This window comes from Phalangium opilio, unplaced genomic scaffold (assembly GCF_054372755.1).
Source record: "Phalangium opilio isolate 3A_F unplaced genomic scaffold, DU_Popi_V2 ptg000003l_1, whole genome shotgun sequence".
In the NCBI taxonomy this organism is placed as follows: Eukaryota; Metazoa; Arthropoda; class Arachnida; order Opiliones; family Phalangiidae; genus Phalangium; species Phalangium opilio.
Window position 1 is genome coordinate 13,052,715 of NW_028324145.1, and position 25,006 is coordinate 13,077,720.

Genomic DNA, 25,006 nt, shown 5'->3' on the forward strand with positions numbered 1-25,006 from the left:
CCCCCCCCTCTGGAGATCTATGGGGAAATTATATCCAAGCATTCCGAAAGCAAAGCCTCTATCCAACAAGGCTTAGATTGTAAGTAGCCTAGACGTCTCTAATAGAAAACACGAGGGTTTTTGCGTAGACAATATACTGCGGCGTTAATGCGAGGAGTTGAAGCGAAGGATTATCATTCATTACGGTCTTTTCCAATTCCCAGTATATATTCCCTCCTTTGTAATCCTGTCGCACTGTTGAAACCTAACCCAGGGATAGAAAAGTATACAGGGACGCCCGTGCCAGGGGCAGCTGATATTTTAAGACCGTTGTCATCGTTTAAGCTGGCTTTGGACCTTCCCATGGTTTAGAAGTAAATAAAAGTCGGATATGCTCTCCCACCCCCGTTCGTAGTAGTATCCTCTCTTTATTTCCTGGTCATCATCCTACTCCTACTCCTTTTTCTCATTTAATTCCTTTTTCCAATGAGATTATATCCAAAATACCCCTTCTCTGTCTCTCTTCTCTTTCGATAACCTAGACAATGGGTTGGACGAAACGAATTTAACAAGTTGATTAAGAATGAATATGTTTTTTATTTATCTTGATTCTTTTATTATGATGGTGCCGGACCAAGAGAGTTTGATCAATAAGTTAACCACCTTATACAACAGTTTTTAAAAGTGGGGATGGGTCAAGCTTAAGAAAAGTTCATTTTCGGGTCGAAGCCTAAAAAAATATTGGGGGAGTCCTTTAACCATCGATAAAGGGTTAAAAATACGCGTGTAGGTTGGGCATGGAGCGTGTGGGCAGAAGATGGGGATTGAAACTCTCTTTCCGGTATCGCTGATTCTCAATTATCACCCTCGGTTTGGTTTGGTCTTCTCTTCCTCTCATTCCATACCTTCCTTTTTCGTCCACTTACCATGATTGAATAAAGATAATGTAGGGAGAAGTTTACCTTCCTTACTGCGTGGTTATCTCAACCTCGACGTGTAGCTTAATTCGGGTTTATTGTTGAGCGTATCTTCGCCTTTGTCTGCGGAAATTCTCTAGCTGCTCGGATGGAATTTATTCTTGGTCCAATCTGCTAAAAAGAATAAAGTGATACGGTTAAGCGGTACTCATTTGGTTACACGTTCCCGGCTTTCCACTCTATTCAGGCCCTTAATTGGCGCGAAAAGGGACGTACTTTTTGGGGGGACGTTTTCCTTTTTCCCGCGGCTTTGGCGCGCGCTTTTCCCTCTGCCCTGGCGCTAATCCTGACATAATCCCAGTCCCGAGCGTCTGACGCTGGCGCTCGTAGAGAATAACCCCCAGGGAGGTTTATTGCCGGCAGAAGTTTTTCGTTTGTTTTAACGGGAGGAAATTGGTTTGGTTTAGAATTGTTTGATTTTAAAACGTTGGAATTAGGAGAAACGGAAAAGGAATTTAAGGACCGTGCCCCCCCCCCGCCTATATATGCCAGAGGGGATTTTCGATAAATATAACGAATTTCGCGAAATCTCTCATTGCAGTCTAGCGGGCTTTCTATTCAGTTTTCGGGTGGTTGCCCTTAGAAATTGTTGGAAAACGAAGGAATTGGGAAGATGGGTTTGCTTTGGGGGCAAAAAAGGAATTCCCTTTACATTTTCTCGCTCTCTCTTCGTTAAAATTCCCTAATCTATAGTTCTTCGTGCACGCATTTTGCCTTTGTATATGAAAGAAATATTCCCTTATGGGTTCTTTCCGACGCTTATAAAACTTTAGGCTCTTCAGACGCGAAATGAACAAAATTTTCATCCTTGAGTCGAATATTCTTAACTAAAAGGCGCGTAAGTAAGCTTACGTATTGTCATTATCCCACGTTTTCTTCTTCTTAAGACTAACATCTAATTCCTATTTTGAATTTCGAAATTTATTATACTTAAATAATGATGTTGTGTTTTGGGTTGGAAATGCGTTTGAAATTAAGTAGGATTAGTGAAAAGTTTCTTATAATTTTAATACGAACTAAAAGGGTCAAGTGGAAGAAATCGGGATCAATCAAATTTTGAAATCAATTTATTTGATTCAATCGTTCGCGTAAACTCCTAACTTTAAAATTCCATTTGCGATATTTTATGTTTTCTTTTTCTTGGAGATTTTGGAAAAAATATTTGCGCCAGTTTTTAAATGACTCGGAATATAGCGTGTATATTATTAAGTTGCGGATTGACGTATAGCCGCCCTCATTTCACCCTATCACGGGAAAAATATGCCTTTTCATTTTGAGAAAGTCTCTAGAGAGCTCTAGGAGAGTTCTTCGTTTCGAAATTAGCCGGGCCAAGGCTGCTCGAGCTTTATTGCTCGGTAACAGATGCTCGATTGCTCTGAAAATCTAGGAGCTAAGCTAGAGTAAGGAAGCTAGGATCGCGCTATTTCTTTGAAATCATTCTCTTCTCCTTTTACCCCGGTGCACCCTGGTTCACCGTGGTTCACCCTGAAAATCTCATTGCTTCCTCCGCAACCTATCTTTCAACCTTTGTCCAACCTTATTCACTCAATTTAGCTATAGGTAAGAGGAACGCGACCAAGGCGATATAATTCCACCCTGTTTGAACTTTGTACGTATTGGCTCTAATACGTCGAACAAACTTTGGAAAACTTGGTGGCCTAGAAAAGATCATTTTAGTTTGACGCCCGATCGGTTTCAACTATTATTGCCACGAGTCGACCCACGGGGGATGGATAGCTTGCAAAATCTTTAACTGAGTTAGTCCCAAACCCTAAATTCCACTGTAGTATCCAACCTCTCGAACTAGCCAACCGAAGGTGGTGGTATTTACGGCCAACTAAGGCTGGGTTTGGCGTGAAACTTCTCGCCCCCCCCCCCAACTTCTTGCGGGTAGGGCAAGGGGTAGAAGGTTTTATTGGCTAGAAGACTTTTAAATTATGCGAATTCTTTGGCTAGCTTTCGGTTTTCACTCGTTAGGGTAGGGGTGGTGGTGGTGTGTTGGAATGGAAAGTACCTTTTCCACAATTCGAATATCGATTCCTTTTGGACCCATGGAAGAAATTCTTTTATTTTTTCTTTTACGATTCTTCCTTCTGGCAGTCTCTTCCGAAATGTCTTGGTATGGCCCGAATTTTACAATGGGACGGAGCTATATCTCATCCTGATGCTCCACTTTCTTTTTCTTGGACGTCCGATCCTATACCCAGACGGACCCTTCCTTGCTGACTCTTTTTTTTTAAGGTTATACCCTCAGTGTTCGTGGGAACCGAGTGAATATACGTTCGCAATTGTTAATGTTATTAGCTATGGGGAAAGAACCAGTTTTTGCGGCTTTAAATCTATTCCTTCTTTACTGGCGAATAGATTAAATATAGAGTAAGTTTGATATACCTGATATACAAGTTCGAATGGCTCTCTCTTGGTTTTTTATTCGTTTTCCCACTACTATTAAGAGTTTTTCCTTAATACGGGCTTTTCCAGGGAAAGAGATGGCGAGGTACAATCTCACCTTCTACTAAGCCGCGGTATCTGCTAGCAAACATTCACGCTCAAAACTTCAGTCGAAGTAGTCCGTTAAATACCACCTCCCGCTGTCTATCTTACTTCTTTAATGTTTTTTTGGACCAAGTCTGCCTGTTTTTCCTTTTCGATCTACGCGTTATCTTTCACCGCTAGATTCCACCAACATTTAGCCAAGCTGACGGATTCTCCCGCCTTTGCGTATGGTTTAATTTGGGCCTGGAAAAAATGCCTGCCTGGGTAACCTTGGTTTATATATATTCTCGCTGCCACTTTTCCTTCTCGGGGTCCCCATCTACGCTCGGATTTACGAGTAAAATATAGTCGACGTTCGCTGGTTAATAAATTCTAAGATTTACCTTGGCGCTCGCTCGCTCGCCATGCGGGTCGGCCGAATTGCCCCGCTACGTTTTTCGGTTTCCCCCCCGTATACTTTAGAGCTGGATTCTCTTTCCTCCTACATCTTATTTCTACTCCCAAGCATCCTTTCTCGCGAATTTCGATGTAAGCCAGGTTGAGCCCATAGCCTCGTCCCCCCCCCTTTCTTCTCTCTCTAGCTCCTTTAATCTCATTGCCACCGCCCGCTAGCTCTATATTTTTACCGAATTTTCTACAGCCACCCTCGTTTCTTTATGGAGCTTTTTTTCCTTAGGAAAACGTACGAACTATATATGGGATTTTCCCCAAAAATATGAATATCTCATCCTTTTTAGGATATATTATGATTTCCGTGTTTATCTTTGCTCCAAAACATAATTTCGAAATACCTAAATTGAAGTGAAAGATTTTTATAATTTATAATTGGCGATGGAAGTAATTTATATTTAAGAAATTCCTTTTTTATCTTGTAATTATTCCCATAAGATCTAAAGACGATATTATATCTTTTATTACATTGGTTTATCTTAATTTATTCATCCAAATCCTGTAACGCAACTTAAAGGAGGTATTTTTCTTTTTAGCGAGTAAAATAATAATAATAATAAGACAGGAAAATAAGCAGTCACTTTCTCGGCCGGAAGTACCTTATAAAGATTGGTAACCCGTGAACGTAAGGTAGTACTTAGGAGGAGGAGGAAGAAGGGGGTGGGATAATAAGTACAAATCCAAACGTAAGAAGGCGGAAGTAAAAAGGACCCAACTACAAGAAATAGAGGATAGGTGTAGGAAGCGGAGAGGTACAGAGAAATTATGGGGGGCATTTACGACTTTTAATTAGGACTCGTTTTCCGCTCAGTGGCGCTTCGTTCGCGTTTGTCACTCGTAATTACGGTGACCATGTATACTCAACTCAGGCTTGACTCCCAGACAAAACGACGATCATAACATGAATTTCTTCAACTCTACCAATCGTATTTACAACTGCGTGTGAAGTAAAATACACCGAACTGTTGTAAACTTATAGATTCCTATTCAAGAGACAAATTTTAAAAATTCATGACGCTACCGGGGAATCTTTTTTTAAGGAAAACCTTGGGTATGAGAGGAAAAGAGAAGACTAAGAGGACAGGGATGAAGAGAAAAAAAGAGGGATGGAGAGAGAGAGAAATATTTCTCTTTTTGGTAAAAGAAAACTCTGCATGGTAGAGCAATAAGGATGCGGATGAAGTTAGAGTTATCCAAAGCGAGTTTTGTAAGGAAGTCGGCCCTCGTGGGACTCTCTCTCCCCCCTACTCCGATTTTAACCCCCCCCCCGCTACAAAAAATGGTTTTCCACGTTTTTTTTATAAGTGGGTTAAAAGGTCAAAACGCCATTTTTTCTTAGTTTTTTGATAAACCTTAGTATAGACGTTTGGTATATTTAAATATAGTGGTAGACTTTAATTAAAAAGGTTTCTCTGCATTTATTGAGGATGTAGTTTCATCTTAGCTTGAAGTAAATTTGTTTTTACGATTCACTAGGCCCCACAAAATGTTTATTTTTAAACCATAACTTAAAAGTAATATTTTAACAATTTTTGAAGTTAGTTTTTTTTTTTAAACTTAATTTTAAGGGTATTTTTTCTTTACCTTTTTTCTTCTTCTTTCATACCTCGAGGTAAAATGTTACGAAAGAAATTAATAAAACTCAACGCGTTGGCGTTGGGTAATACAGGGGGGGGGTGAATCTCAACCACACCCTTTTATGTTGTATAATTTTTTAAGGGTTTGAGACTGGAAGTAGAACGCGAACCCCGCTTGCTAGGAAAAAGATAGAGTGAACAAAAAAAAAAGCAAGCAAGCCACCTATGGCCGCTGCCGAGAAGGAAATTGAAGTGCACTTAACCGAATTGAAACTAGTAGCTGGCGGCTGGAATAATTAGCATAGAGAATGGATTTAGAGGTTTTCGGGAGCGACCAGCCACTACTTTAAACGTAATACAATATAAAATGAGGTAGTCTTTCGTCTATAACAGAAGAAAATCATTAAATGCCGCCGTCGCCGCGGTTTATGGGAGTTAAATAAAATTCTTTTGCCAAGGGTTGTTAAATGTAGAAAACGAAAAGAGGGACGGAATGGTTTGGTTTGTTTGCGGTGAAGTAAATGATTTAATTTGCTTAGAAACCATAAAAGCGTTACCTTTCATTATAATTTACAGACAATAACGAGCAAAATATGCAAATTTTATTTCTCTATTCGAACATTTTTAAGGTATGATTGAATTAGGCGGGAAAAGTTCTTTATTGCACGTGCTATGGCCTATTTTTTTTCTGTTCAAAATCGACCATACTTCGTTCCTAACACCCTGTTCTTTTTTGAACGCCCTGTATAGTCGACGTCAGGGAGCCCAGTGGTCCTATAATTCCTATAAAATCCTATATTTTTGAACCTGTCCTATATTATCCTATAATTTCACGAAAGGTCCTATAATATCCTGTATTTTTGTCATACAATTGCATTTTAATCTCGTTTCTCGTTTCTCAACGTCAAATTTAGAAGAAAGGCGCGTTTAAAATGACAATTTTAAGTTTTTAACGCGTTACTTACGAGTCGAGCTAAATTGTAAATTACAACGTTTTTGAATTCAGCCTTTACGCTTACTAAAAAGCCCGCCAAAATACCTTTAGCTCCATAGCGACTTACGTCTCTTTCGCTCTAAGAGCGCGAGTTGTAACAAACGCAACTTTTTATTTCTTCCTTCACCCTTCTCTATCGCCCCCCCCCCTTCTTCCCGAACACGGCCGACTTAGATCATCTCCTCCATCGCCTGTACAGGCGACGGAGGAGATGATATAAGTTGGCCGTGTCCCGAAACTTCGGAGTCCCTCTCGCCCTGGCGCCGGCTTTTCTTTGTTAGTTTGACGCGAGATAATCGGTTATTGTTAATTTTTAAGTCGGATTTAAATATCTAAAATTAGGCTAAAATGAATGAACTTCGTGATCAAAACTGTGCCAAGATCGAGGAACCTAGGACTCAAATCATTTTGCGATGAAATCTGCCTGTAAGTTTTTGTCTTTTTCGCAAGTCTTTATGTTTCAAGTGCCGTTAGTTTTAGGGTTAGTGAGGTGGGAGTTAGGGTTAGCTCGAGGGCTTGACTCGAGGCAAAATGCCGGTGGGGAGTACGGGGATTCAAGATGTTGTCCCGTAGGTGCCGGTAATGGGTGGTACGTGGGGGGGGGGAGAGGGGATCCCGATGAAATTCAAAATGGTAGTTATTATAATTATTATTTTTTCAATTTTTAGTCCTATATTTTCCCTTAAATACGCGTATTTTCTCCTATAAAATCCTATTTTTCCTATAAGTAATTTAAAATTTTCTCTGGGCTCCCTGGTCGATGAGTAATCATTCAATTTTATTTTTATATAATATTCTCACACACATACACATTCATCCATCCCCATGCCTAGCTGCAAAGAAAGGAACGCAGTCTCCTCCGCTAGACGGTAACGTGCTGTAAAGATCCTCTTTCCTTCTTTCCCCTTTACCATCATCTTCCAGAATTCTCTTATCTCGAACTTTCCTTATAAGAATCCTTTGAAAAATAGTAAAAAAAGGGGGAAGAGTAAAAAAATTTCCCATCTTTTTCTCGTGCACGCGTTTGCCTTTTTTTCCCTTCTCTCCCTTACCTCTTCTAGGCCTAGTGCCTCCGACTCAAACAGTCTTTCAATAAAAAGCTTCGGGTTTCTTAGTAATTCATTTTTATCGACTCGGACGTATTTCATTATGCGTGACGCCCAATTTTTATCAATATTTCTAACCGTTTTTCGAGCGTAAATGAAGAGCCACCTTGGGGTTTTAGTCTATGGTATGTCTACGGTCTATTTTTATTCCACCAATAGTAATTTTTACCGCGATGGAAGTTTTTATCTTCGTTGTGGAAGCTTCGACGCTCCTTTTTCTTTAAATATACTTAGTCTACTGGGAATGATGAGTCTGGTACAAATAAAAGTGTACTAGAGTGCTTTGAGGGTACCCCCGGGGATGTAAATATATTGGGATGAAGCTCCCGGAAGATGGAGTGGAAATGGCATGGTAGAGTACCAAATCCTTTTCCTAATTGACATCTGTAGCCGAGAAATTTCTTTCATTTGGAAAAGTGGCTGGGTTGTGTAACCGTCGCTTCGAGAGTTGGTGCAGGGTACTACGATGTTCAATCGCGTGGAAAGATGCCTGGACCAAAAAATTGTGTCTCTCTCTCTATTGGTTCCTCCAGAACACTTCCGAATTTATTTTCCTATTGAATAGTGTATCTTTTTAGATTTTTCTCAAGTGTTCGATATGCCTCTGGGGTTTAAACAATTTTATCCAAACTAACGCTTCCTCTCTCTCTCTTTTTCTCTCCATCCTCTTGAGACTTACTCGACCTTTCTCACTCCCAGACAAGCACTCTTAATTAGAATTATCTTCGAAATTATTTTTCCGGAAATAAAATTTTTATTCAAGTGTTTCAACGATAATTTTTAATTGGGGCCGTTGGCGTTGGAGAGCCTACTTAAGTAGTTATCTAATTTAACTTTAGATATTTTGTAACAATTTTTACGATCTCATTAGGGGTTTTTAATTAGATTTGTGACGGTATTTTATAAAGTATTCCACGTTTGCCGATTTTTCTTTATGAGACTCTCCCGGAGTCAAAGAAGAAACAGATTACTAATCCAATTTCTTCATTCTTTATATTTTCATCCATTTGGGGGTTTTTTAACTTATAAAGCGTAGAAAGATCGAACGATATACCATTTCATCATATCGATTTTAAAATGGGATAACCCCATTGAACCGAAAGCAATATTCTTCCATCTTAACAGCAGCCGGGCCAACTTTTTGAGAGAGAGAGAGAGAGAAAGAATAGGCTTAGCTTAGAAGAAAAATGACCATACTTTATATTTTCCCCAAATATAATAAACGGAAAGATTTTTGCTTTTGTTTTTATTTTTTTTTTTTCCGTTTGTGTACAATCAAAAAGTGGAGAGTTTAGATCAAATGAAAAATATATTTTTCTTTTTCTTTTTTGTTTTTCCTAACTAAATCTATACTCGTAAGAATTGCGGGATAAACCAAGGAAGTTTGGATGAGTATTTGACGCCGAATTAATGGATGGAACAATATAAGAGAGAGCCCCCTAGTGCCCTGTTCAATTAATAACCGTGAATGAAGCGATACTCAAGCCGTATCAAATTCCGATATAGATTCGATTCCCTTACTTTTAGCTTTAGTACTTATTGAAACTCAGTAGGTGAACCTATACGGGCGGATTCAACGAACGGAAGACTTAGAACGGCTCTAGTTTTCCATGATTGTCCTTTTATGAGACCGGCCTTATTTCCAGCCCTTCTTCTCTCCCTAAGATTCTCTTCTCCGTACCCCTTCTGCCCCCTAACAGAAGCCAAAATTGGATGGCTTCAACTACTGATCGATAGGCGATCGCTGCTTCATCGATTTCTCCCCCTTTCCGTTCCCCCTCCCGCGGTAGTACCTTTTGGAAACGGCCAACTTGGTCTTCGAGCTCTATTTTCTAGCTTTAATTCTATAGCTAAGCCTTTTTGGTCGGCTTAAGAATTTAATAAGTATAGCTGGCTCTTTTAACGTCCGCTTACCGACGTAACTGCTGTTTCCAAATTAGTTTCCACTGAGTTTTAAACATTTCGTTTTGAAATGGAATGGGTTATAGCTTTGGATGGAAGTAGGGAAGGGGGAATGGAATAATTAGCTCGCCTTCAGAGTCGTCTACCTGGGATTATTCCCACAGTCACGTACTACCGCGTATAAGACGTGCATTTCCGACGATCTAGTTCCGGTACGCCGGAAATAGGATTGCGCTGCGGATAAGAAATAGTTTAGGCGTTTTAGGGTTAAAGGTCAGGAAGAAAATGTCTGATACCGCGTGGATTTTAAGTTCTAAGTGTTTACGCAAATTTTAATTGCGAAAAATAATGAAAATCGTTCTTGAATTGTTATTAAAAACAGATAAATGTATTAGCGCAATGAATGAATGTAATTTCCCCTCCACGTATTATTTTACTCTCCTAGCTTTTCTTTTATATCAAACACTAGCAGTCCCAATGTCTTTTGATGGATTTTTTTATTTCCTGTGTCGGGGTAGTGGAGAGAGGGTGGCGAGGAACTAAGCCATGAACTGTCTTGACTAGCTTCTTAAATTGAGCGTGTAATACGTAGCCATTCGAGATCTTTATACCCCCTTACCTTCTTCTTCTTCCATCAGTCTGTCGTACGCCCGTTCTATTCTCGACTCGATTTCGGGATCCACTTATATTGCCTTTTGCCCTCTTTTCTATTCTACCTATACATACCTCCATCTGGGATTTTTTTTCTCTTCCCTCCCCCATCCCGTTACTTTTTTCTTGGGGGGTACTTCTTGTATTTGCATTTTACTTTCTCTTTTTCTCTCTTCTAGAAAGATGGAGAGAGAGAGAGAAAGAAAGAGAGGTCTGAGAGAAAAAGAACTTTCTTTTGGAGTGCCCAATCTTCCTTTACCACTTTTGACGCGCAATTCTTTAGTTCGCATGTACATTCAGAAATACATTAATTCGAAATTATTGTTAAAAATATTAAGTCTTCTTCTGTAGTTGTACCAGTTGTTATCTTTTATAAAAATGTCGGGGGGAAGGATGTTGGAACGCGGAAATATTTTTACGATGGAAAATAGACCATCCCGCGTATATACGTTAGGCTTAATGTTAAGCCTAACTTCACCAAAGGTACAAACTCCATCCTGGAAAAGGAAAATACATACTCGTTTCGTCTTTTATCCTTCTCCTTTTTCCAATTCGGTTTTTTGATCGCTTGCGGATCGAAGCTGGAAACAAAAACTTTTGGAAAAGAGGGGGGAGAGAGAGAGAGAGAGAGAGAGAGAGAGAGAGAGAGAGAGAGAGAGAGAGAGAGGGGGGGAGGGAGAGAGAGAGAGAGAGAGAAAAGCGATCCTTTATGTTCCTCCGTAAGCCCGGTTGGTAATGGGCATTTGGGCCTCCTGGTGCCTGTACTCTAGGCCTTCTCCCCTACTGGTTCGAAGGCCCCGAAGACGTAAAGAGAAAGAAGGTCCGCGAGAGAAGGGGGGGTTTTTGGGCCCTTTTTTTACTTCTTCTGTTGGGAATGAAAGGGGGACACCAAAAAGCATTAACAGTCGGGGGAATGATGGGTAGGATGCTGTTCTCTTGTAGGGATACGGACGTTCAGCTTTCAGTGTGTGTGTGTGCGTTTTTCCCTGCCGCGCTCCAGGGTAACTATCATGGTGGGTAGACCTTCTTTTCTCTGGTCATCCTCATCTTACAGGAATGTCGCCGCGAGCTCTGTTCCATCCCTTGATCGAATCCTTTAGTTTTAAACCCGGGGATAGCGTCATGGTTTTTGGGCATCATTAGAAGTGGGACCTCCGTAAATTTCACCTTCCCAAAATATCCCTAGTTAGAGCTGCGCAGTAATTTTTCCTAAATCTTAAGTATGAAAATCGTTGAATTTTTCCAAGACCTTAAGATGGTATTACTGGTACATCCAATGAAGACATTTCCGCAATGTACTTGTCGACCTTGTTTCCTTGGTAGTTTTCCTGCCACCCTAATTCGAGACCCGGGTCATGGTTATTTGCCATTGGGCCGTTCGGTGTCAATAGAGATCTATAGGAGCGCGGTTATATGCAAAGGGGGTACCAAGATATTGTCCAAGATACTGGCTGGCGTTGGGGACAAGTTAGGAACAACACACAAGCTAAGCGAGAGACGATGCTCAGTTGATGGGTTTTTGTCGATTTGCGAGGCACGATCGTGTTCTCTTATCCCATCTTCCCCTGCCTCGCTGTATGCGCCCGTTCAAGTCGTAGTGGTTGGTATAGGGTTTGGGATGGAACCCTGGAAGACCCCAGTTTGATGGCAGTTTGATAATGTTCCGGTTAAATCTCTCGTAGAGAAAGAGATCCGAAGTACTTATCTTTCCATTCGGAATTTTAGACGTCCCCCGACAAATCTGTCATTGATGCGAGTCCAAGTATAGACATAGCGCCTCCGAGACCTTTTACGCGCGAAGATAAATAATATCATTAGTAAGCTGTAAAATATGAAATAATAATAATGTATTATGGTTTGGTAGAAATAGGGGTTATTTTAACTATCCCTGTAAGCCAGCTTTACCCCTGAACATTCATTCACTGCGGGTAAAACATTTCTACAGGCGCGTATTGAAAATACATTAGATATTTTCACCCTGGAAGCTTTCTTTCCCCACAAACATCATTTATTAATACTGAACCTGAAATAGCTTAAGGGGTTAGTTTTATTTATTTACTCTAAACAAACACTGATGTCTAACAAATTAATCCTCGTTCAAATTATTTATTTATATCATAATTCAATCAGAGATACGTATTCTAACGTTATAACCAACCCGTATACGTAACATTGCCAAACCCCCCGAAGGTAAACCATAAATCATAACAGTCTCCTTATGGTATAAAGATATTTTTTTATCCATCCCAAGTCTGGCAGTCTGACCCGAAACTACTTAAATTTTGATCCGACGCTAGTTGGTTCGCTGCATGCTCGGAGTAACGCGGGGGTGTCCGAACTGTCAGATTTCTTTTCCATTAGCGTTATTCCTTTTTGTTTAGCCTTCCTGCCTCGAGAGAAAAGGCGCGGTGAATAAAGGCCAGGGATATGGACAGAATCGTGAATCTTGCCTGACGACAGAAGTAGTTTAACAAAACGTAATCCAAAAATTGTATTGGAAACCTAACTTCAGCGATCACTGATTACAGTCCCAGTTTTTACAATCTTTTGGTCGTAAGGGGATTCAAACCGACGTAGCTTTTCCACTTCTAATTGGATCCTACCATGGTGACAATGAGAATTAAGTTAAAATATTTGTGGAGTATTATAATTTCTTTGTCATTTACTTCTTGGGACGCTTATATCTTCTTCAATGCTAGTAGACAAAAAGCCAATATTTATATACTAGACGCTCGCGGCGTTATATTTTTTGTGCCCCGCGCCGAGCTATTATTTACCGTGACATTCGATAAATCTCGGTGGTGGTCTTCTTTCTTTTCCAAGAGAGCGAGGGAGAGAGAGAGAAAGAAGAAACGGTACTGTGTATATGCCACTGAGAGAAAGGCCAGGACTTAGGTATACTGCAGTTAGAAAGCGAATCCTGGCTTTCTTCTTTACATAAATAGATCCGTCAGTAATATACTTCAATAAGGATATTTTTTCCGCTATCTGTGTCCGTAGTGTCTGTCTTACCATCAGTGTGTACATTGACAATAGTGAGTGCGTGAGATTCTCACGTATCTATGCTAAATTTTGTGGGAAGTGGTGACATATTCGCTAATAACATAACGAATGTTATCAACCCCCTGAAGCGGCGTAAATGTGATAATGTTCTTATAAATACTTACTTTGGGGTCTAAAAAATGTAAAACTCTAAATATACCGCTACTTCCTCAAATATATGGACACTTCCCCAAAAATATATGGACACTTCCTCAAATATTTCCATCTTCACCTGATGTCCTACGTTATATATATATAGAGAGAGAGACTCTTGGTTTTATTTTGGGTAGCTAAGAAACGCGCTCGACTACGTGACCTTATTCCGATATCTTATATTTGTTTTCTTTCGTTTCTCTTTCCCGTTTTAGCCTGGCAATGACCCTTACTGCTTCGTGGAATTTGCCGACCACCAGGCGGCGGCCGCCGCGCTTTTGGCCATGAACAAGAGACAATGTCTAGGAAAGGTAAGCGTCTGAAAATCACTTCCTTTTTTTTACTTGTCGTTTTGTTTTCCTTTGACGTGGCGCGCGATAGCAAGAAAAAAAAAGTGTCTTCGGAACTAGTCAATCACATGTACATATACTGTCCCTGTTCCCCCCCCCCCGGTTCCTCATTTTGACTGGAGAGCATTTGTGGAGGGCGAATAAGTCATCGTTATATCGGAATTTGCCGTCTTAAAAGGGACTTATTTTCTATTGATAAACTGTTTATCTAAACTGGGAAGACGCTTTTCCTTCGAAGGTTGGTTCAGGCTATATAAACACACGTCAGTCTCTACGGACGTTTTGGGCCCCTATTACGACCTACAAGGTCCCTACTGTGCCGTTCAATGTTTGAAAGAAGACCAATTTAGTTCGCTTCGAAACCCAGAAACTCGAGTAAAAGCTGGAAAAAAATACCCCTTCCCTTTTTCTGGAGGTTACGCTGGGTTGGAAACCGTTTTTATTTTTTTTTTTCTGGTTGGCGTGTGGAAAGAATTTCAGAGTTTGTTGGTCAGTTTCCGAATGCTTTGGGAAAAAATTCCTAAGGAACGTTACGAGGACGGGGGTGTATAGGTTCGACCAAGAATCTACTTCCTTTACTTCCGCCCCCCACCCACCCAAAAAACCCCGGTCTATCGATTCGGAAAAAAAGATGCAGAGGCGGACTAGGGTTAGAAGATTAGATGCCTGAGGAACAACTCTGAAATTCATGGGAGCTCTTAATTATATATATTACTCTTAAATTTAATATTCATGATAAATTACTTTAAACTTTTTAATGAAAAGTAATAGCAACTGGTCTAATAGCTGTTTCTCGCGAGTTTTCTATGAAATTTGCGTCACTGTGATTGCCCAAGTCATTACATTTCAAATATGAAAGATTAAATGACGTAGGTGTTACCTTTCGCGAGTGATATCTAAGATTAAGAATAGGCCGATATATTTCTCAACCATTTCATCTTATAAAAGGAGACCATCCTTAAACCTAACCCCTGACCGTTTATAAAAGAAGCGAGCAGAAACGAAGCTCGACTGAACCTGCTTGGGTTCGCCTTACACGTAACCGCGCTGGCGGTTGGTTCTCTTGGATAAAGTATCCCCTTTTGAAAATCGGCATACGTGAGCCGCCTTTCTCAAGAAGAAGAAGAAGGAAAAAAACCTTACCCTTCGTCGTAGCTCTGCGGTTTTTTTTTTGGTACCACCCCCGCTTCTCCTACCTACCTACCTATCTTCGCTTTTCTTAAACTCCGCGGTAAAAAAAAAAAGATAACGCTGAAAATCGCCTGTCAGATACAGGAAAAATTTTCTTCTCTCAGTCAAGTTTTTTTCTTCTTCATGGGCCGAATTTAGGATAAAAATCGACTAAATCGAAAGAATATAACCACCCATTCTTGGATGGAAGGTCCAGGTATTTCGAGTACCCGTAGTAATTTGCCTCGCTTTTGTGTGCTGGTAAGAGGGTATTTTTTTTTTCTTTGCCCTCTTCTTCTTTCTCTGTCAGACCACGTTCGAAATCGAGTCAAATAGCCTTCCATCTTTCCTGTCGTGCGTGCGAGTACCGTATGGCCACAAATCCAAAGAGGTTTTTATTATTCAAGATTGCCCATGAAAATAACCCCTCCTACCTTTATGTTACGGTAGTTATCCGTTGGATAATGTTGCTTCGAATCGATGTTCAATATCGATTGTTTGAAAAATGTTTCTGGTAGATATTGAAATAGAAAATTGTGTAGTAAGATTTTTTTTAAAAAGAAGGTCATTGCTCTAACCAGTGGATACAGTATATTTCACAAAACAGAGTCGATAACAGCCATACTTAAGCATTCAACCTATTATTGCTGTATACCCATTTCTCGGGGCATTGATTATTATGATTAGGGTTCGATTTTCTGGTAGGAATGTTGTCCTTATTTGTTTTATCGTAAGTAAATGGTAGTTTGAGGGGAGAGGTAGCGCGCTATGGGAAGGATGGGCGATCGTTTGTCTCGCCATCTATCGAACTGAGAGCTATAATGGGTTTGGCCGGGTATCCCCCCCCCCCCCGAGTTCACCGCCGTTTATGGCTGCCCATTTCCGGTTGCCACTTTTCCACTTCCGTTTCGCGTCTGAGCTAGGCGCTTCCCTTTACTCTTCCCCCTTAGCTCCGATCGGAAATCACCTCGTAGCCTCTTCCCGGTTTACTGTATGCCATTTTTCCTATAGATGGAGAAAGAGTCTTTATCTTTCTTCGCTGTTTTCCACGTTTAGATAGATTGGGTTCACATTTTGCTTCCTATGCCCAAAAATTCCCAGGAACATAACGCGCTTTAGTTTGGCTTATCGGTCTCTAACTCGCTCCACTAAGCTCGTTTGTCTTTCGAAGAAATTTACAGCGTCTTGAGATACGATTGAGTTTTAAAATGATTCAAACTCTTCAGCTCACTCGTTACGTATTGCCGAAGGTTTAAGCTAGGGTAGCTTAGCGCGAGTTCGATAAACTTTATACTTAAACCCTCTTATTTAAATGATAGATGGTAAGATACGTTGAAGAATGGTATCGCGTCATGCAAAATTGTAACTGGATTTAAACACCGCTTCAATAAAACTTTAAATATTTTTTCCCTAAATGAAAAACACCAAAATAGGTAAAAAATACGAGCTAGGTTTCATTCGATCCTCTATGAGCAACTATAATATATTATCTCAAGGCTGAATACTTTTTTTTTACTCGAATCTTGGGCTAATTTTCGAAACCACGGCTGACGATTTATCGAGTGACTAGTCTTTTTGGAAGGCGCCTAATCAAAGTTTATAGATGATTAAATTAGTATCACCCCCTTCGTCCCACTATCGAAGGTTAAACGGGTAATTTGTGGATAATTATCCCTTCTCGCCCCCGCTGCTGCCCTTTTTTTTCACCAAGGGGGTTGAGGACCGAGAAAGGTTACTGGTATCCCCTGAGCGCTCGTTCGTTGTCCTTTATAACCGTTACTTTTGCTATTAGCTCCTGGTAAGGAAGGCCACACCATTTTCAATCGGTCTTCGATTGGGGACCTTTTCTGGGCAGATACGTCGTAACTGCGATTCTTTTCGTTGGCGCTCTGAGAGAATACATTATTAGGCTTGTCAATTATAACTCTACAAGGTGGCTCGCTTTTCTTTGAGGAATTTTATCCCTTCCAAGCTTTAAACGTGTTTTTAAGATTTTCGTTATCACCTCGGGGGAATATCTGTAAACACTCCTGGTCTAATTGGCGATAAGTAAACTTGAAAAGCTCCCAAGAACGTATTTGAGATGTTTTCCCCCGAAGCTATTTCTGGTTTGATTCCGGGGGGGGGGGGGTTACGTTCCCGAGGGCTCGCCACGTTTTTATCGAAACGGGATTGACGCGAAAGTACGCGACTTAATTAGTCTAGAAGTCCTTTTAATTTCTCTTCCCCCAGTTTTAATTGGGCGCGAGGAGCGACTACGAGGATGTGCCCGCGAGCTAGGGTCCTCTCCTCTTTGATTGATATCTTCTCATCAGTTATCCGCCTTTTTCCTTTTCTCCCTCGGGCTCATCTTCAGCCTCCCACCATCATTTTGCCAACTTCAATACGTTCTTTGGCGGGAAGAGAGTACTAACAAGGGTCTTATATCCCCCCTCCCATCTTTCCTATATACCAATGGTTCCTTTTTTCTTTTTGACTCGTTTACGGCGAGGAGGGGAAGGGGTAACGTTGGCGTGGAGACATCCCCGGAAGGACTCTTTAATATCAGCTCCCCAGATGTCATTAATACGTCCTTAACTATGTCCCCGATGATATTTATTTTATCCCGATATTTTCCAAATCGGTTATGACGCTTTTCCAACGCAATGAAAGGAAATTTATTTATTTTTCTAAATAGTTCCATTGCTGAGTTTAACCGTAACGCCAGTTATTTTCTTTGAAGAGTTTATGAATTGATGCTCGGAACCGTATCATTTTGAACCTTAATTCAAGTAGGGGGTTGGAATCGTGCCAGTTACGTTGTTAAATATGATGTCATTAATCTTTCATCGCAACGTTCATTTGGTTTTTGAAGTCGCTCTTCTTCCTACAAGTTCTTATTTTGTACTCGTACGCTTTTCATCCATAGTTAATTTAATTTCGTTGTCAGCGGTTTTCTGTTTGTCTTTTCTTATTTTTCTCTTCTCCACTTGAGCTCTATGTTTTCCCGCTTTATCCAAAACATACACTGTCTGCTTTTCTTAGCTCGTAGTTTACAGTAACTCGGTCTCTTCCCACGTAGCTAGCTCCAAAACGAAGAGCTTTCCTCGTATATGGAATTTTTGACGTAGCTAGGAACGTAGAGTCGCGCGCTATGGGTCAGACTTTGGGGGGGAAAGGAGATAGAGAGAGAGAGAGAAGGGTTGTGTAAATGTGCGCGTGTTTGTGAGAGCCAGAACCCAGTACATTGCATTGGGGAAAGGGGTGATTAGAAGGAAGCCTTTTGGCCATACTTCTACATCGTATGAAGGATGGTGCTTGTCCGACTTGTATCTTTTGGCCCGTTCTATGACGACCAGCAGCTGGAACTGACTGCCTCAGTCTGTTTTCTCCCCTTAAAGGGCTTAAACCTCTCTCTTTCTGTGTCTCTGATGTTATAAAGGAGTAGAGATGGGGGAAGGTCACCTTTTTTCTCCAGATACCCATCGTGATCCCTTCGTGAGTCCGGCTAGAGATATATTTTGGGGACTTTGCTTTAAGACAACTTCGTTCTCTTTACCACCAACCGGAAGTGGATTAGATTGAAACTAAAGGCTGCCTTCTTCCTGCGTCCCCACCGAAAAGGACGCCATTTCTTCCCCCTTAACTTTGAATTTATTTACTTCTACACTTACACGCTTTCTCGGAAAAATGGTCGACATTGGTTCTCCGTCTGTCACATTAGTAAAAGGTCGCCACTGAATTTTCCTCTTGGAGAAAAGAAATCATAGACTCGAAACAAAGTTTAAGAAACGGTGGGGTCTAAGTACACGTATACTTGTTATTTCGACCGGGCTTTTTGATTTAAGACTAGAGCGAACCCATTCCCCGTCTTTGACGGAATTAAAACGCGGTACTTACTATTAAAATGTCAAAAGGTATGGAACAAGGTTGCGCGTGCTTTGGATATAAATGGTCTATCCTTCAACTCTGAATCTGGTTCAAGTTCTTTCAATTAATGGGTGGAAAGGTGAAGGCGTGTATGTATTACCGTTGCTCGATTAGCGTGGGTTATTGGTGGCTGCATTGGTTGGAATACGTTGAACCGACTGTATGTATGTATGTACGCGCAGGGTACCAGTAGCCATTCAGCGTTGCGAACGAATTTCTCTAACTTAATTAGGAATTTTTCGCCTCGAATCAAATTCGTGATCCCCTTTTCTCTCCCCCTCTTTTTCTCTCTCTCTCGTTCATTTTTACCATTCCGCCCGACTCGTTCCTCTTTGAAATTAGTTTTTGGCGCCCTCTTCAAGCCGCCCTCTTATTTCTTTTCCTTTTCCAGCGCCTTTCTCCTTCTTGATTCGTCCACTATTTCCCCCTTGAACCCCTCGCCATGAATTCATTCAATCGTCGCATAAATAATGAACATTTATGAACAAAATTCTTACGGATGACGCTTCATCACCGATTGTAATTGTTTAAATATCCACGTATTAAACTATGACTCTCGTTGTACCTTTCGTGGTTTGACGGTCTGTCCCGTATTAAAGACCCCGTGACAACTAGAAGTTGACTTAATCTATGGTCGAATATTTTTGAAGGATATGAGTAAATTCTTGATCTTCCTCCAGTCGCTGGTAATAAGAGTTTTCGCGAAAAGAAACGCCTTGTCGAGTCGACGTAAAATAATCCCGGAGTACTTTTTATTTCATTCTTTCTTCAGACTTATATTTCTCCGGCTGCATCAGCGCTTGGCGTTTTCCAAAACCCTTGTCCGTCTTCCGGATAATTTAATTTCGGAGTTACGTAAACCCCCATATCGATTTTTTAAGGCCAAGTTTCGTTTAGGAACCAGTCCTTCTAATCATTTATTTATCGGCAGAACTTGGGCATAGCTTTTTCTTTTTTTTTACTTTAAATGATTCCTGGTTCGGACTGCTCATTCTTACGTCATATGTAGATAATGTTGTTAAATGTTTTTTCCGATATAGATTCTCAAAATGTTTATGTTCACGTCTTGGATATGTTTTAATCCATTTTACGAAACTTTACCATCATTACTAGCTCGCCATCTCATCTCTTTTAGGCTTTGTATCTTGGGCCTTTTCCCCATTCTCGTGTAACCCTTTTTACCCCCCCCCTTCTTTTACCCCATTTCGTTACGGACCGGGGCGCGTCACTTCCTCCCTAGACGATGAAGCCCGGAATGTGGACTTCCGGTCGTTACTCGTTCCTCTCTCTTCTCTCTACCGTCTATGATCTCCTCTCGGACTCTCAGGAATGGTTGGGTACCCCGGGTCTATGATAGAAAAGAGGAATCTTCCTTCTCCTGGAATGGGTTTTCGTGGATGTGGAAATGGGATAGAGCGAGACCGGGTCATCCTCGCTATCAGCTCATCTAAAAGATCTTTTTTCGTTATGTTTTACCCCCTCCCCCTGCTCTCTCGCCCGCCTTACTTCTCTCCCTTCCTACCAGGCCCCAAGACGCGTTCTCATCTTTTGCGGCCTTATTTATGTCCCTTCTCTTCTGGAAGTCATCTTTTCCCTTCCCCGTGTTTTATTTAATCTTCTGAAAACGCCAAAAGCAGGTTTCTTCCCTGGTATTACGGTACAACGAAAGCCACTGGCACTTTTAATCCGCTTACGAGCTTAATGTTGTAAACGAAAAAGAGACGAACGGGGTTTTTGGCGCTTAACAACTATCGTAAAAGGACGCGGTTCCAACAATCACTCATAAGCGTTTTCGACCCTCTCTAACCGTGATAAATACTGGAGTTAAAACTCGCTAACAATTAATGGTATTTTCTTTCTAACATACTGAAGTTAAAAATATTCACGACGCGACGGTGACGGTGTCTTTCGAAATTTTTAATTTTAAGTGATTCCCTTTTCCCTTTGCCCTCTGAACATATAAATATAAGCCGCTCAAGTGCGAACTAACTGTCTGCCTTTGAAGCCATCCACGTCTAGTCCGAACGTTCTAGTTTCTTTAGATGTCATTTTTTCCGGGTGTTGGGCCGGTTTCTCTTTCGCCTTTCGCTATCTAGCGGTCAATGGAAGGAAATTGGAACGGGGTGGGCGCGACTGGAGAAAGGGTAAGTGCCGAACGATCTTTACCGGATCCTTTCTCTTTTATTTCTTGGACGAATCTCTTCTCCGGAATCTGCTTATAAAGATTTCTTTAAAGATAAAAGATAAGAGAGAGAGAGAGAGAGAGAGAGAGAGAGAGAGAGAGAGAGAGAGAGAGAGAAATCTCGAGATTGTCAATGAGCTCGATCGATTATGTGTTTTCCGAGAAACTCAAAGGTTGTTTTTCCTTTTTCCAAAACATCTTTATCATTTTCGTAACCTAAAAAAATTTAGTTATTGGCCTACTTTATTTATATTAATTCTTCGGGTAAATATTAACTAAAGGATGGAGAGGGCATCTTTACTGAACGTTAGTATTGACTTTTGTGTCATCATAGGATACAAGTTATAGTGGTGCGACTTAGTTTCCAGAGCACGCTTATTGTAGCCCAAGGGTCCGTTGCTGTACACATACCAGTGTATTCCAAAAGAAGTTTGAGCATTCTTTTAACGAATGTTAAGTCACATTGAGTCAGTGGATAAATTGACGTCACCATGCACCACTTCAAGGGAAGAAAAAATCTTTATTTTTGCTGCATTGAATCGTAAAAGACTAATATCTCTTTTCGGTTTCATTCGACGTATCATATCGTCTGTAGTTTTTTGAATCCAGGGTAAAGGCGATTTATTCTTTATAGCGGATCTCTCCTCTCCCTTTCAACTACGTAACGTAGAGACTACGCGTAGTTGCGGTGTTATGGTCCACCTTAAGAACATATTCCGCACATATCAAGAAAGGTACTTGGGTCCAGCTGTTTTTTCCCTCTCCTCGTCTCGTTTTTAATTCAGCCGGTGTCCTTTGAGGTAGCCGCTCGCCAGGATTTTTTTCTTCTCCTTCCTTAGTCTTCTGGACTCTGGGCGGGCGACGAAGTGATCTTGAATTCAAACGTCAGCTGCTTCGATAATCCTTTTTTTCTCTTCTCTCTCAAACCCCTGTAAGTTCGGCCTTCCCTCTCTCTCTCTCTATTCTCTCATGCCATAAAAGCAGCTCGAGTCTCTATAAGAAACAGCCTCCCACGTCACCATCTTCCCAACTTTCTCTGGAGCGCTGGAAATGCGTGCGCAACGGTTTCAATACATTTATGTAGGGCCATAAAAAACATCTTGCTCGATCTGGCTTATGCCTATTTAGGTTTTTTTTCCTCTCTCCTTATCTTATAAAAATAGCCTTCCTGTATAACACCACTATTTCATTCTCGCTGCTGGAACATATATCTATCGTTCGTACAGGACCCAGCCTGTATCCCAAAATAGATTCTGTTAGATTCTTAGATAGAAGGTTTTTGATCAAATTTCTTTTGAAATCCTGGGTATTGATATTTCTCTGGTTTTCGTTGTTTGAAGGAATTAGTGGAATATTTCTTACAGGTGTTTCTAACAGAAAACTGTTTAAAGCGACAAGGTTAAGCTTGAATTTGTCCAGCAGCTCTATTAAAAATCAAAGTAATTAATCAAAGTTTTATTGTCGTCTCGTGTTTCCGGTATGTTTTCCCCCTCTACTCGCATTATGGTCTGTCCATTTCGAATCTATGGGTGCGCGTTCTAACGCATTATATATTTCCTGACCATCATTCCTTTATAAAGGTCTGTAGTAATTTTTTTCTCTCGCGAGATTGGGACTGTACGCGGTAGAACAACCCACCCTTTTCGTGTCGTTGCCGGACGAGGGTCAGTAGAAGGGTCACGCGAAGCGCTCTTTCGCTCAATATAAACAGGGAGACGTGAAACCTAGTTTTTTTTCTTCTCCACCCCTCTCTCCGATCGCTTATTGGCTAAAATCGTCCCCCGTTAGAAGTTGGGGTTTAGAGGAATGCCAGTAATAGGTTAACGCGATATTATCAAACGATTTTAGATGGCTTAGACGCCAAATATCTGTAAAGAATAGAGGAATAGCTTCATTTCTCGTTGATCTATTTCGGAAAAGATAGAACCAAGAAAAAGACCTGGATATTTTTTTTTTCTCGGAGATTCGTGTCTCATTCTGGGTCTTATATAGATCTTTTGCTCGTTTTCCAAAAGATAAATGTTTCTAGAGACGCATTATTCTTCCCCTCTTCACGACGACCGTGTGTGCCGCGTTAGTCCTACACTTCTCCCTTTCTCTTTGGCCCATTTTGGGCCCCCCACTCCGCTGTCCGCCCCAGCGTAGCGTAGAAAGCCGCCCACTCTTTATCCTTCCTTTTGCCCAGACCGGGCTCTCTGGTATCCATCTATGTGTATTGAAAGCTTTTCGAGCCATTCATTTTTACGGTTGTCCAAAGAAATACTTTTGTTTCGGAATTTTCCTATTTATTTAAACCCCGCTTTTCTTCAAGGTAAGAAATCATTTTAATGGTTGTTGTTTATGCCATCACTCCCCCCTCTCTACTTTGTGTTTCTTTATTTTTTGGCAAAAGAAAAAGATGGGTTTGCTTGTTTTTCTTTCTTTCTTTGTGGGTTGCCTTTAGCCATCGGATAGGGAGGAAACCCCAAGAAAAAAGCAAGCCATAGGCAACCATAATTTGAATGGATTGTACTTTTTACGCTATTCTTTACATAAGGAATGGTAACGGGCTCGCTCTTTTAGTGCCAGAGATGGGTGTGATATTGCCAAGGTATCAAATAGAGGGAATAATGGTAACGTTCCAGTAGGGATAGATTAGCTTGGATGGACGCCTTAGGGAAAAAATGTTGGTCACATCGTACACCGTAGAGCGTTGTGGACAAGACGCGCGTTTTAAGGAAGATTTTCGTAACGGTTTAGTATTGTTGCTAATTGCTATGGAAAGATGATGTTTACAAAAAATAATCTTTCAAACTCGGCGTATACGTCTCTTGATACGTGTAGTGTTAAATATCTTTTTGAACTGGTGCGGGAACTCATCGCGATGATATCGATGTTTCTTTCCAAAGAAAATTGTCGTTTTGGTTACGAGAGTTGTTTGAAAAAGTTGAAAACTCGGTAGGTAGCTATCGAGATTCACATGGCCGCGTGCACCCATCGTAGGAGAGATAGAGAGAGTCAGGCTAGGGCCATAACGGGAAACCCTTTCGTCGTAAAAATCGTACGAAAGAAGATACCTCTATACTTGGGCTATAGCGAAGTTCTATACGGCATTCCTGTAGCACCGCCACCAATCTTCCGTAACCGAGCAATTTGAAAATGAAAGAAGCTTTTCCACGAAACGACAGCAGTGTAGATATATAGCTCCCTGACTTCCACCTAAAAAAATATCTTCCCCTAGTGCCACGCTAACATCTTCTAGTTGGAAAAACTGGTAAATAGAAGTCTTAACTATATTCCATCGACGAATTGAAAGGAAAAACCGGGTGAAGAGTTAGCTGGTTTGATTGATTCTTAAACAAATTAAATGCCACCAGGGCTATCACTTGAAACATCTTTGTTAACTTTATAATGTGAAGAGACGTAGCTAATTGGAACATTGGTTTACTATACCCAGTTACGAGATTAGAAGGTGTTCCCGCGAAATGTCGCCATGATTTTTTTCAGTCTATGACTGTAGGCATTAAGAACGGTAACCTACCTTATTCGACTTCGTCCCACGGACATCCCATAAAGGTATATACTCCTAGTCCCGGAATCCGAATTCCATCAGTTGGCTTCCAATTTGCTCAAAAAACTGTAAGAACCGTATGGACTAAAACGATCCCAATGCCGCGGAGTCCTAACCCAATATTGTCTCAACAGTACCACAGGCGCGATGGAAGAACCGCTCTGTCCTTGTATCAAAATGGTCCTTTTGAATGAAATGACGTCGTACTCGTAACACGAAAGGAATAAGGGGGGGGGAACGGTGCGTGAGATGAGGCAAAAAGGAAGGTTTGGAGGGTTGGTAAAGAGCGCGTTGCGGATGACAAGCTTCCCGTGTTTATGTCCTCTCGAGAATGGCTGCGTCTGACAAGGGGAACATATCGAGGATTGAGCTATAGACGCTGATAACCGGCGTTGGTCGCGTTTGGCCTACACTAGAGATGAAATTGACTCGCCTCAAACTGGACACGAAAAAGGACCATCGATTGCCTTCTCACCCCTCCACTTGGACCTTCCTAGCTTGGCTTTGGTACTGGAAAT

The 25,006-nt window shown here is 41.0% G+C and overlaps 1 protein-coding gene across 1 annotated transcript in view; it reads left to right on the forward strand.

Annotated features, from left to right (window-relative positions):
- LOC149717948 (nucleolysin TIAR-like) overlaps positions 1-25,006 on the forward strand; it is a 223,007-nt gene that overhangs the window by 96,353 nt on the left and 101,648 nt on the right. Inside the window, exon 3 of the mRNA XM_089841754.1 lies at positions 13,543-13,638. Within this exon, the coding sequence (XP_089697880.1) occupies positions 13,543-13,638 (96 nt within the window). The remainder of the gene's footprint in view (positions 1-13,542; positions 13,639-25,006) is intronic.